We start from the raw sequence: 12,370 nt of genomic DNA on the forward strand, positions 1-12,370 counted from the left end.
AAAAGGACTGGTGATTGGGAATACCAGGTTTACAAAGAGAGATATACGTAAGTATACTTATGTAAGTAGGAGAGATGGCCATGGAGCATTATTGGATTATGTGTTAATTTACAGGCGCGCGAAAGATAGACTTTTGGATGTTAATGTGCTAAGAGGTGCAACTGGAGGAATGTCTGATTATCATATTGTGGAGGCAAAAGTGAAGATTTGTAGAGGTTTTCAGACAAGAAGAGAGAATGTTGGGGTGAAGAGAGTGGTGAAAGTAAGTGAGCTTGGGAAGGAGACTTGTTTGAGGAAGTACCAGGACAGAGTACAGAATGGAAAAAGGTGAGAACAAAGAACATAAAGGAAGTGGGGGAGGAATGGGATGCATTTAGGGAAGCAGTGACAGCTTGTACAAAAGATGCTTGTAGCATGAGAAGTGTGGGAGGTGGGCAGATTAGAAAAGGTAGAGTGGTGGGATGAAAAAGTAAGATTATTAGCAAAGAGAAGAGAGAGGCATTTTGACAATTTTTGCAGGGAAATAATGCAAATGACTGGAAGATGTATAAAAGAAAGAGGCAGGAGGTCAAGAGATAGGTGCAAGAGGCAAAAAAGAGGGCAAATGAGAGTTGGGGTGAGAGAGTATCATTAAATTCTAGGGAGAATAAAAAGATGTTTTGGAAGGAGGTAAATAAAGTGTGTAAGACAAGGGAACAAATGGGAACATCAGTGAAGGGGGCTAATGGGGAGGTGATAACAAGTAGTAGTGATGTGAGGAGATGGAGTGAGTATTTTGAAGGTTTGTTGAATGTGTTTGATGATAGAGTGGAAGATATAGGGTGTTTTGGTCCAGGTGGTGTACAAAGTGAGAGGGTTATGGAGAATGATTTGGTAAAGAGAGAAGAGGTAGTGAAAGCTTTTCGGAAGATTAAACCCGGAAAGGCAGCGGGTTTGGATGGTATTGTAGTGGAACTTATTAAAAAAGGGGGTGACTGTATTGTTGACTGGTTTGTAAGGTTATTTAATGTATATATGACTCATGGTGAGGTGCCTGAGGATTGGCGGAATGCTTGCATAGTGCCATTGTACAAAGGCAATGGGGATAAAAGTGAGTGCTCAAATTACAGAGGTATAAGTTTGTTGAGTATTCCTGGGAAATTATATGGGAGGGTATTGATTGAGAGGGTGAAGGCATGTACAGAGCATCAGATTGGGGAAGAGCAATGTGGTTTCAGAAGTGGTAGAGGATGCACGGATGAGGTGTTTGCTTTGAAGTATGTATGTGAGAAATACTTAGAAAAGCAAATGGATTTGTATATAGCTTTTATGGATCTGGAGAAGGTATATGATAAGAGTTGATAGGGATGCTCTGTGGAAGGCATTAAGAATATATGGTGTGGGGGGCAAGTTGTTAGAAGCATTGAAAAGTTTTTATCAAGGATGTAAGGCATGTGTATGTGTAGGAAGAGAGGAAAGTGATTGGTTCTCAGTGAATGTTGGTTTGTGGCAGGGGTGTGTGATGTCTCCATGGATGTTTAATTTGTTTATGGATGGGGTTGTTATGGAGGTGAATGCAAGAGTTTTGGAAAGAGGGGCAAGTATGCAGTCTGTTGTGGATGAGAGAGCTTGGGAAGCGAGTCAGTTGTTGTTCACAGATGATACAGTGCTGGTGGCTGATTTGTGTGAGAAACTGCAGAAGCTGGTGACTGAGTTTGATAAAGTGTGTGAAAGAAGAAAGTTGAGAGTAAATGTGAATAAGAGCAAGGTTATTAGGTACAGTAGGGTTGAGGGTCAAGTCAATTGGGAGGTAAGTTTGAATGGAGAAAAACTGAAGGAAGTGAAGTGTTTTAGATATCTGGGAGTGGATTTGGCAGCAGATGGAACCATGGAAGCGGAAGTGAACCATAGGTTGGGGAAGGGGGCGAAAGTTCTGGGAGCGTTGAAGAATGTTTGGAAGTCGAGAACATTATCTCCGAAAGCAAAAATGGCTATGTTTGAAGGAATAGTGGTTCCAACAATGTTATATGGTTGCGAGGCGTGGGCCATAGATAGAGTTGTGCGCAGGAGGGTGGATGTGCTGCAAATGAGATGTTTGAGGACAATATGTGGTGTAGTGAAACCAGTTTGATCGTGTAAGTAATGAAATGGTAATTTAGATGTGTGGTAATAAAAAGAGTGTGGTTGAGAAAGAAAAAGAGGGTGTTTTGAAATGGTTTGGCCACATGGAGAGAATGAGTGAGGAAAGACTGACCAAGAGGATATATGTGTCAGAGGTGGAGGGAACGAGGAGAAGTGGGAGATCAAACTGGAGGTGGAAAGATGGAGTGAAAAAGATTTTGAGTGATCGGGGCCTGAACATGCAGGAGGGTGAAAGGCGTGCAAGGAATAGAGTGAATTGGAACGATGTGTTATACCGGGGTCAACGAGCTGTCAATGGATTGAACCAGGGCATGTGAAGTGTCTGGGGTAAACCATGGAAAGTTCTGTGGGGCCTGATTGTGGAAAGGGAGCTGTGGTTTCAGTGCATTATACATGACTGCTAGAGACTGAGTGTGAACGAATGTGGCCTTTGTTGTCTTTTCATAGCGCTACCTCGTGCGCATGCGGGGGGAGGGGATTGTTATTTCATGTGTGGCGGGGTGGCGATGGGAATGAATAAAGGTAGACAGTATGAATTACGTACATGTGTATATATGTATATGTCTGTGTGAGTATATATATGTATACGTTGAGATGTATAGGTATGTATATTTCCGTGTGTGGACGTGTACGTATATACATGTGTATGTGGGTAGGTTGGGCCATTCTTTCGTCTGTTTCCTTGCGCTACCTCGCTAACACGGAAGACAGCGACAAAGCAAAATAAAATAAATAAATGAAAATAATAATGATAATAATAAATAGTGCCAGTCACTGCTTATAGCCATAACTTAATCTACTCATTACATAACTATGACACATGGCAACTGCAAATGAAATACAGTCATGGCAAATTCAAACAAAGTCCTACATTCCAAAACAAATATTGGCTTACAAAATAAATCAGTTGTAATGTAAACAACACACGAGAACAGTAAAGGAAATCCTGTCTTTTAGAATCACACGACAACAGTAAAGAACTCTCACGTTCTAGAATGAACATAAGTACAATAAGTATAATTAGCTCTTTAATATGAAATATACAGAACTGTCATGGAATGGCAGGATTTCAATACAGCCTCAAAGCTTCAGAAGCCTAATAACAAGTGTCCTGGGATAAATAACAACAGTTCTGGGACTGCAAAATAATATCTTATAGATCAAAGCATACATACAGTACACCATACCCTTATGAAACTACATAAAGGATACTAATCCACAGTAGAACAGAATGAAACCAGTAAAATGAGGCTGGTAGAAAATGTCTGGCTGTATGTGATCCAAGCACTTTTAAGATGTCCCAAAGGGCAATCCCTAAGAGCAAGAAGGTCAATAATGTCATCATTATAGCACACTCTAACTGCTCAGAGGTGGTTCTAAAATGAATAAGCTACAGCTATTACAGATGGATGAATGACAACAGGAGGTGAAAGCCAAAGTACTCTAAAAAATATCTCAAGCTCATGGGTCCAATTGCAGAAAAAAGAATTACATTCTGAAAGGTAGTGGAGGGAGAGAAACTCAAGTTCCTTGAAATAGCAGATAACAAGCTACCTGCATTACTCCCTAACTACTTCTTGCCTCTCATTTCATGTCCATTACTCATGATGAAAATTATCCTAGTAAATCTAATGTTTTCAAATCATGCTAAAAATCTTCTTTGGCTGACAAACATTTAAATATCATCCTATTGATATGTTAACTATGTAAATTATGCTACCTTATCATCATCTTTTCAACTAGTTATACTATGGGAAAGACAATGACCAAGTATTACTAACATTTCATCATTCAAAATACTCTCCCATAAATCGGAGCAAAAATTTTCAGACATACTTGTTCATGTAGTTCCTTGCAGTGAGTTGATGGGTCAACTTCATTCCTGAAGGACTGTGTTGGGGTAGCCAAATTCAACTCGTAGATTATCTTGTCATCAATACTCCGCATAGCTCGCAATGTGTCCTGCCAGCAAACATTCACAAAGTTAATAAACTATATATGTTCATCCCTAGAGCAGGGGAGCAAGAATTCTACCTCCATATTCTATGCATCATAAAATGGCATCTAAAAGAGGTGAAAGAAGGGGGTAGGAGGCCAGAAACCTCCCCTTCTTGAATTTCAACATCTAAAAGAACAGAAAGAGCCAAACAAGGACTATTAGTCATCCTTGGGGGATCAGGCTGGGGTGTCTAAATGTGTGTGGATGTATCCAAGAGAAGATAGGAGAGATAAATATTGTTTGAGGAAAGAAACAAAGATAAAGGGTAAAAGGGAAGAATGGTTTGGAAATGTCTTAGGAGTAAAGTCAGGGTTAGCGAAAAGACAATAGCTAAGAAAGGAAGCACTACTCCCACAGTAAGAGTTTTGGAAGTGTGTGAGAGTGTAAGGGAGTAAATTCTACACTGATGCAGGTAAAAATGAAAGTGGATAGCAAGAGAGGGGTTATCATTAGTGCTTATGCATGTGGCCATGAGAAGAAATATCATGAGGCAAGTGTTTTATGTACAGCTGAGTGAGGGTGTTAGCAGTTTTAATGTAAGAGACTGTGTATTAGTGATGGGTGATGTACATGTAAAGGTGAGTAATGTGGCAGTTGAAGGTATAACTGGGGGCACTGGTAACTCAGTTCTATGAATGGAAAGGGTGAGCAGCTTAAGGAGCTGTGTGTTGAAAAAGGACTGATAATTGGTAATACCTGGTTTAAAAAGAAGGATATACACAAGATTATGTACATGATTAAAGGAGACAATCAGCAAGCATTATTGGATTATTTATTATTTGATTGGCATGTAAAAGAAAGACTTTTAGATGTACTTGTGGTGAGAAGGGCAGCTGGTGGGTTGTCTGATCACCATCTTGTGGAGATGAGGGTGAAGATTTGTAGAAATTTTTGGAAAAGAGGAAACAATGTCGATGAGGAAAGAGTGGTGACAATAAGTGACCTTGGAAAATAGACTTGCATGAAGAACTTATTAGAGAGATTGAGTGAAGAATGGCAAAAGGTGAGAGTAAATAAAGTAAGTGGTGTGGATGAGGAATGGGAGATATTTAGGGAAGCAATGTTAGCATGTGGCATACATAAGGTGGGATGTGGGCAGATTAGAAAGGGGTGTGAGTGGTGGGATGAAGAAATTAGGTTGCTTGTGAATGACAAATGAGAAGCATTTGGGTAAGGGAAGTGCATTTGGGAAGGAGTGCAAATGATTGAGGGATCTATGAAAAAAAAAAAAAAACAGTGGCAGGAGGTCAATAGGAAGGTGTAAGGGTTGAAAAAGAGGACAACTGATAGTTGAGGTGAGCAAGTACTTGTAAACTTCAGAAAAAATAAGATGTTTTGAAAGGGGCAACAAGGTGGAAAACACAAGAGAACAAACAGGAACATTGGTGAAGGGAGCAAAAGGGGAAGTGATAACAGGAAGTGATGAAGTGACAGAAATGGAATGAGTACTTTGAGGGACTGTTGAATGTGTTTGACGATAGAGTGGCAGATGAGGGGCATTTGGGTCAGGGTGTATGTGAAAAGAGTCATGGAGTATGTTCTGGTGATAAAGGAGAGGTGGTAAAAGCCTTGTGCAAGATGAAATGTGGCAAGGCAGCTGGAGTGAATGGTACTGCAGTTAATTTGTTCAGAAAGGGGGTGATTGTGTTGTTGATTGGTTGGTATGGATATTCAATGTATGTATGTATGTATCATGATGAAGTGCCTAAGGACTGGCTGAATGGATGTTTAGTGCCACTGTATAAAGGCAAGGGGGATAAAAGTGAGTATTCAAACTACATATGTATAAGTTTGTTGAGTATATCTGTTAAGTTGTATTGAGAGGGTGAAGAAATGTACAGAGCATCAGCATGGAGAGAAGCAGTGCACTTTCAGATGTGGTACATAATGTGTGAATCAGGTGTTTGCTTTAAAGAATGTGTGAAAAGTACTAAGGGAAACAGAGGGATTGGAATGTGGCATTTATGAATCTGGAGAAAGCATATGATAAGGATGACTGAAATGCCGTATGGAAGGTCTTAAGTATATATGGCGTGAGAAGAAAGCTGCTAGAAGCAGTAAGGTTTTTATTCTTATAAAGGATGTAAAGCATGTGTATAAAAAGGAAGAGAAGAGTGAACGGTCCCAAGTGAGGGATGGTCTGCAGTAGGGGTGTGTGAATGTGGTTATGAGGGAGGTAAATGTGAGTATCCAGTCTGTGGGGATAAGAGGGCCTGAACTGAGTCAGTTGTTCGCTGATGATACAGCACTAGTGGCAGATCTGAGTGAGGAACTGTAGAAGCTGATGACTGAGTTTGGAGGAGTGAGCAAAAGGAGAAAGTTGAGGGTAAATGTGAATAAAAGTATGTTGTTATATTAGAAGAGTTGAGGGAAAGGTAAGTTGGTGTGTATGCTTGAATGGAGAGAAACTGAAGGAAGTGAAGTGTTTTAGATGCCTAATACTGGACTTGGCAGTGAATGGAATCATGCAAGTGGAAGTGAATCATAGGGTGAGAAAGGGGGGCAGGTGAACATTTGGGAGTGCTGAAGAATGTATGAAAAGAGAGAACATTATCTGGGAGGGCAAAAATGGGTATTTGAAGGAATAATAGTCCCAACAATATTAGTGTGAAGCCTAGGCTGTACATAAGGATATAAGGAGGAGGGTGGATGTGTTGGAAATAAAATGATGTGACGACGTTTGATCCAGTAAGTAATGAAAGGGTAAGAGAGAGCAAGTGTGGTAATGAAAAAAAAAGAGTGTGGTTGAAAGACCTGAGGAGGGTGTGCTGAAATGGTCTGTACATATGGAGAGAATGAATGAGGTAAGGTTGACAAAGAGAATATATGCGAAAGAAGTGGAGAAAACAAGGAGAATGGGGAGACCAAACTGGAGAAGGAAGGAGGAAGTGAAAATGATTCTGAGTGATCAGGGTGTGAACATGCAAGAGAGTGAAAGGCATGCATAGGATAAAGTGAACTGGAATGATGCAATATACTGGGGATGACGTGCTGTCAATGGAATGAACCAGGGAATGGAAAGCATCAGGGGTAGGTAAACCATGAAAAGGTCTGTGGGGCCTGGTTGTGGATAGGGAGATGTGGTTTTGACACACTACATATGACAGCTAAAGAATGGATGTGAGTCGAGTAGGGAGAGGAGTGGGAGAGTGGTGAAAGTGTGAGGACAACTCATGCCTTATAAAGGTAGCTGCCACTTATCACTCTTCATTTGATGACAAACCTCATGAGTCTAATACATATGTCCTTGTCTACTGCAAGTCTAAGGAACATCCAGTCCAAAGAAAAAAATCCAGCAGTAAAAGAACAGAAACATGGAAGGACAATTATACAATAAAATAAAAAGAAACAAGGAAAATCAAATACAAAGTGTAAATATGCAACTAATTAGCCTCTGAAAAGAGGAAAAAAAATACAAACATCACGAAATGAAGATTCACAAACAAAAACAAAAAGGTCATCTAATTCTATAAATATCCAATGCACTTTACATTTCCAACATCCAATATTTAGGTGTGCAACAGTCCAGTATGGGAAAAACTGCCAAAGTTAGTATTAAAGGCTACTTATTCCAACAATATTACAATCACAGTTCATTAATTATGGTCTAGAATGATTCAATCATTAAATAAATATGAGTTAGTATCCAATATTAATTTCCATTAGACAAATGAAAAAAGTGGATAGTGAACTCTTCCCTACATGCACATCTTAGAATCTTGCTTGTAAACACATTTCCTTGCTTCTAAGCAATGGCATTTTCTTCTTGGGACACCTTCTCTGGACCTATACTTAATTACTGGAGGTGGAAAACTATCGCCAAGAACAGAAACAAGCAAAAATATCACTAAACACAAGGACAGCAAACAAAAGCTGCATCCCTCGATTCTCAATACCAAAGGGTACCATTGCCAGTAATTCATGTCATCTGACTTTTGAGACTGTATCATGCTGCCAGACATATAATAACCCAACCAGCAAGAGATAGGATTTACTCCACAAATAAAACCTGACACATAAAAAATCAATTATAAACTGTAATTGTCACATTTTCTTGTGTAGACTGTATGCAAATAAAACTGTAATATGTTGGGGCATGCACAATCAAGTAAGCTTTTCTCTGAGAACTAAACATTTCATCAATGAAATTTTCTTTATCTTATATGTACAAACTAGACTATATACATATATGAAAATGGACAGTTTACATATTTATAATTCTCAAAATAACATCATCATACAACAGAAAATGGTCCTCCCTCAAAATGTCATGACTTTTTACTGTTTGAAGTAACACCCTACATACTAGTGACATCATACCATCACAATTCAGAGGAAAGCTAAGGTGAATTCTAAACTCTGGTAATCTATTTGATAAAACTACTGTATAAAGGACTGGGTTAGGCTACAATGTTACTGACTCCACCTGCAAGTGCTTACACCACAAGTGTAAAGTCACCTTCTGTGAAGTTGATTCACTGTTAATGAATACACAACACCAGCTTTTGTCGCTGCTTATCTGGGATTTCCATGATGGAGCAAAGGATTTGGTTAAGTCCAATAGGTTTATGTCTTTGATAGGACAAATTGAGGTGCTTTGAAATTAAACATAAGGAGCTGAGTGACATTTAGAATGAGGTATTAAATTTTGTGCTTAAACACAACTAAACTAAACCAGCTTATGACTTTCTTATATCTGAAATAAAATAGCTTGTGTGTTTATCTGTACAAAAACTCCATGACAATGATAGCAAGAAAAGTAAAGGAGATTCCAAGGATATACACCTGGGTGTGACTCAAGATTTTGAGTCAGCTTCATGACAATGACAGATAGAAGTTTTAAACTTTATATACATACTAAGGGGAAACGAACGATGTGCACCTAGGTAGGATTTTTTATTCAAACTTAAGTTTTGTGTATTCATTTGTCATCACCACAGGTGCAAGATAATAACTGTTTAATTGTTCTGGACTTAATATTCTTTGGAAGATTCTATGATATCAACACCACTATGTACTTCATTCCTGCAGTTACTCTTCCCATTATGTTCTGTTTTTTGGGTCATCCTCTGATATTTTCTGAAACTTATGGTTATCTTTTATCAAAAGGAGCAAGCCTCCCTCTTCTCTACCTTCTCTTTCTCTCCTTAAAATCATGTACTCCTCTAGGCAGTTTCCAAGATTCCACTTCCCTTAAATGATCCTTGAATTCTTCTCTTTACCATAAATAATCAGCCCATCAACATTTGCATACATTATTATCAGTCTGACATTCCCATCTTCTAATACTCCTGACCATATTGCAATTCTGGTACTCTGTGTGTGTGTGTGTGTGTGTGTGATTACTTCTTGTGTACTGTGGGGACAGAACTTTGCATTTATGTTGCCCCATCTCTTAACACTGTATACGTACCATGACAACCATGACTCCACCTATGTATGTATGCACACACACACACAAACCCAGCTTATGATAGGTACCCATTTATCAACCAGCTCTGGGAGTGGCTGAACATTTAGGCTGGGTGTAGGCCAACTGCCATGCCAAAATTCAACCCAGTGGATCCAACCCCAGGCTGGACCGTGCCGACTAACAGCCTGTAGCACTAACTGTTATGCCAGCATAACCACATGTGATTTTTATTTGTGCTTTACTGGGAGAGAGTTGTATACTTATGTTGCCCAGTCTTCTTAACCTTGTATTTATCATGTCTTTACCCCTATGTATTTTGCACACACACCCTAGCCTATGGCAAGTACCCATTCTATCAACCAGCTCCTAGGGGAGGATGAACAGCTGGGTGGAATGTGGACTGGCTGCCATGCCCAGGATTCAAAACTAAACAAGGATGTTCCTAGGAAGCCCATAAACACACACTGTCAATAATGCTAACCGCAGCACCACAGGCGTGAATGTGTGTTTAATTATTCATTTCATTTACCTATTTGTACTGCAAGGGGTGGAAGTTTTACAGTCATGGGGCCCCCATCTTTTGAACATTCTCTATCATATGATAGATATATATATGCTGTCTGCATTAACTATGTCCTCAATTATCTTATTCCATTCATTCACCACTTTTATACTATAAAATTATTTCTTTACATCTTTTTTAACAAGTTTCCTGCTTAATTTTATGTTATGTCCTCTAGTTCCTCTATCTCTTCACCTCTTGAAGAACTGTTCACTGTCAACATCATCATTGTTTCAAAAACTCAAATGTTGTGATCAGGTCACCCCTCACTCTTCTCTCCTCCAGTGAGGGCAAAATTAAAATATCTAGTTTTCCCAGTAACTCAACTCTCTTAAATCTGGTTCAATCTTTGTTGCCCTGCTCTAGATCATATCTATTAGTTTTTTGGTCTTCTTTAGGTGTGAGAAGCATATTCCAGTTTTGGCCTAATGGAGGACATGAACAGCTTGCCAAATTTTTCCTTCCCCATACACTTGAAATCTATTCTGATGATTACCAGAAGACAGTCTGTCCCCTTTACTATCCTAATGTGCAACTATTATTAAGTTAAGTATGATGTCGACTCATACGTCCTTCTAACTTACAGAATCCTGAAGCATATTTACTACAAGATAATACACATATTAAGGTTTTCTTTCACTTGTTCCTATCCTCATTACTCTGACTTTGATTGGGTTGCATTTCATCAACCATGAGTTAGACCAACTTTGGTATCTGTTTAGGTCCACTTGAAAGTTAGTGTAATCATGCTCACTTTTCACTTCCCTCATGACCCATGCATCACCTATAAACAGGTTCAGATAGGCGTCTATACCTTTGGGAAAGTCACATATGTAGATCATGAAGTCATGATCCCAGAACAGAACCCAGCAACACTCTATTGCTCACCTCAACCCTATTAGAGAGGGCTCCTCTGACATGCATTCTTTGCTCCCTTTTAATAAGATAATCTAGCCACTGAAGAAATTTCTCCCATATTCTTATTTAGTCATCCAGTTTCTTACTATGCTTCCTATGTAGTTTTGCGTCAAATGCTCCATGGCAATCCAGATACAACAGTCCACCCAGCCTTCCTTTCTGTCAAAGACAGAACTCACTCTCCTAGAAACCTAAAAAGTTTGTTACACTTAATGTCCTTTTCTTAAAACCACTGTCAAACTTAGGTAATTTCTCCTCAGTAGAGTCATGTACTTGCTTTCTAATAACCTATTCCAGAACCTTATGGACCACTGTAGTTACACAGATTTGTAATTCAGTGCCCATTCCGGATCTCTTCTTTGAGACAGGTATGTTTGCTATTCTTTAGTCCCTTGGCATTTTGCCTCTGTCCACTGACATCTTCAACAGTACTTTGAAAGGTTTATATTGTATGTCTGCACAAATTCTCAGCACATAGAGTGAAATTTCATTAGGACCATGAGCAATATGTGGGTCAAGCTCTCTTAGTATTCTCTTTAAGTCTTTTCTGGATAACTCATGTGTTTTCTAAAATCTTACCACAATTCTATCTCTGGTGTTGGGGCTACAGTCTCTTCCACAGTGAAAACACTTGACATTGTTATTCAGTTCCTCACATATTCTTACATCATGGTCAACAATTCTTCCCTCTAAGTCTCTTAGCCTGAATTGCTCCTCTTTAACTGACAAGTGACTCCTGATGAATTTATGGAGTTCCAAATTTTCTCATGCCTTATCCACAGCACTCTTTTCAAAGTTCCTTTGTTCCTCCTTTCTTATTCTGTTGTACTCATTCCTTGCTCTCTTATACAATGCAAATGCAACATCTCCAAGCACCTTTACTTTTTGGTACCTTACAATAAATGATTCTTTCTCTTTCTTGCAATGCCCTCATATCTATGGCTTGAGTTACCCATTTTCCTACCCTTTCATTCTATATTTCACAAAACCTCTAACCATAAAACCTGGTTCCTGCCTACTGAACTAAATTCCTTAATCTATTACTAAAGAAACTGCTGAGGTTTGTGTGGTTTCTATAATATCTTATTTTTCTGTGCTGTCCCACCTCTTTTATCATCCTCATTTACCAAATAGTCAAACTTGAGCAAAACCAGATTACTTTTTTCAATTGGTGTATCATACGTAATAATCTCAATACCCATGCTAATATGTCTGAAGGTAAGATCTAGTGATAAAGGTGTGTTATGACTGATGTTATCAGAAATTTTCCCATATACACTCTAAAAATTTGTTTCTATGACTCCATCACAAAGAGAATTCATATTTCCTCCAGTCTAACTCTTTATAACTGAAATTC

At 38.9% G+C, this 12,370-nt stretch overlaps 1 protein-coding gene across 5 annotated transcripts in view; it reads right to left on the reverse strand.

The window, feature by feature from the left end:
• Ccdc58 (Coiled-coil domain-containing 58) overlaps positions 1 to 12,370 on the reverse strand; it is a 200,991-nt gene that overhangs the window by 158,982 nt on the left and 29,639 nt on the right. For all 5 annotated transcript variants that reach the window (XM_071679403.1, XM_071679400.1, XM_071679402.1 and 2 more), the window contains exon 2: positions 3,958 to 4,083. In XM_071679403.1, coding sequence (XP_071535504.1) covers positions 3,958 to 4,083 — 126 coding nt within the window. The remainder of the gene's footprint in view (positions 1 to 3,957; positions 4,084 to 12,370) is intronic.

This window comes from Panulirus ornatus, chromosome 29 (assembly GCF_036320965.1).
Source record: "Panulirus ornatus isolate Po-2019 chromosome 29, ASM3632096v1, whole genome shotgun sequence".
In the NCBI taxonomy this organism is placed as follows: domain Eukaryota; kingdom Metazoa; phylum Arthropoda; class Malacostraca; order Decapoda; family Palinuridae; genus Panulirus; species Panulirus ornatus.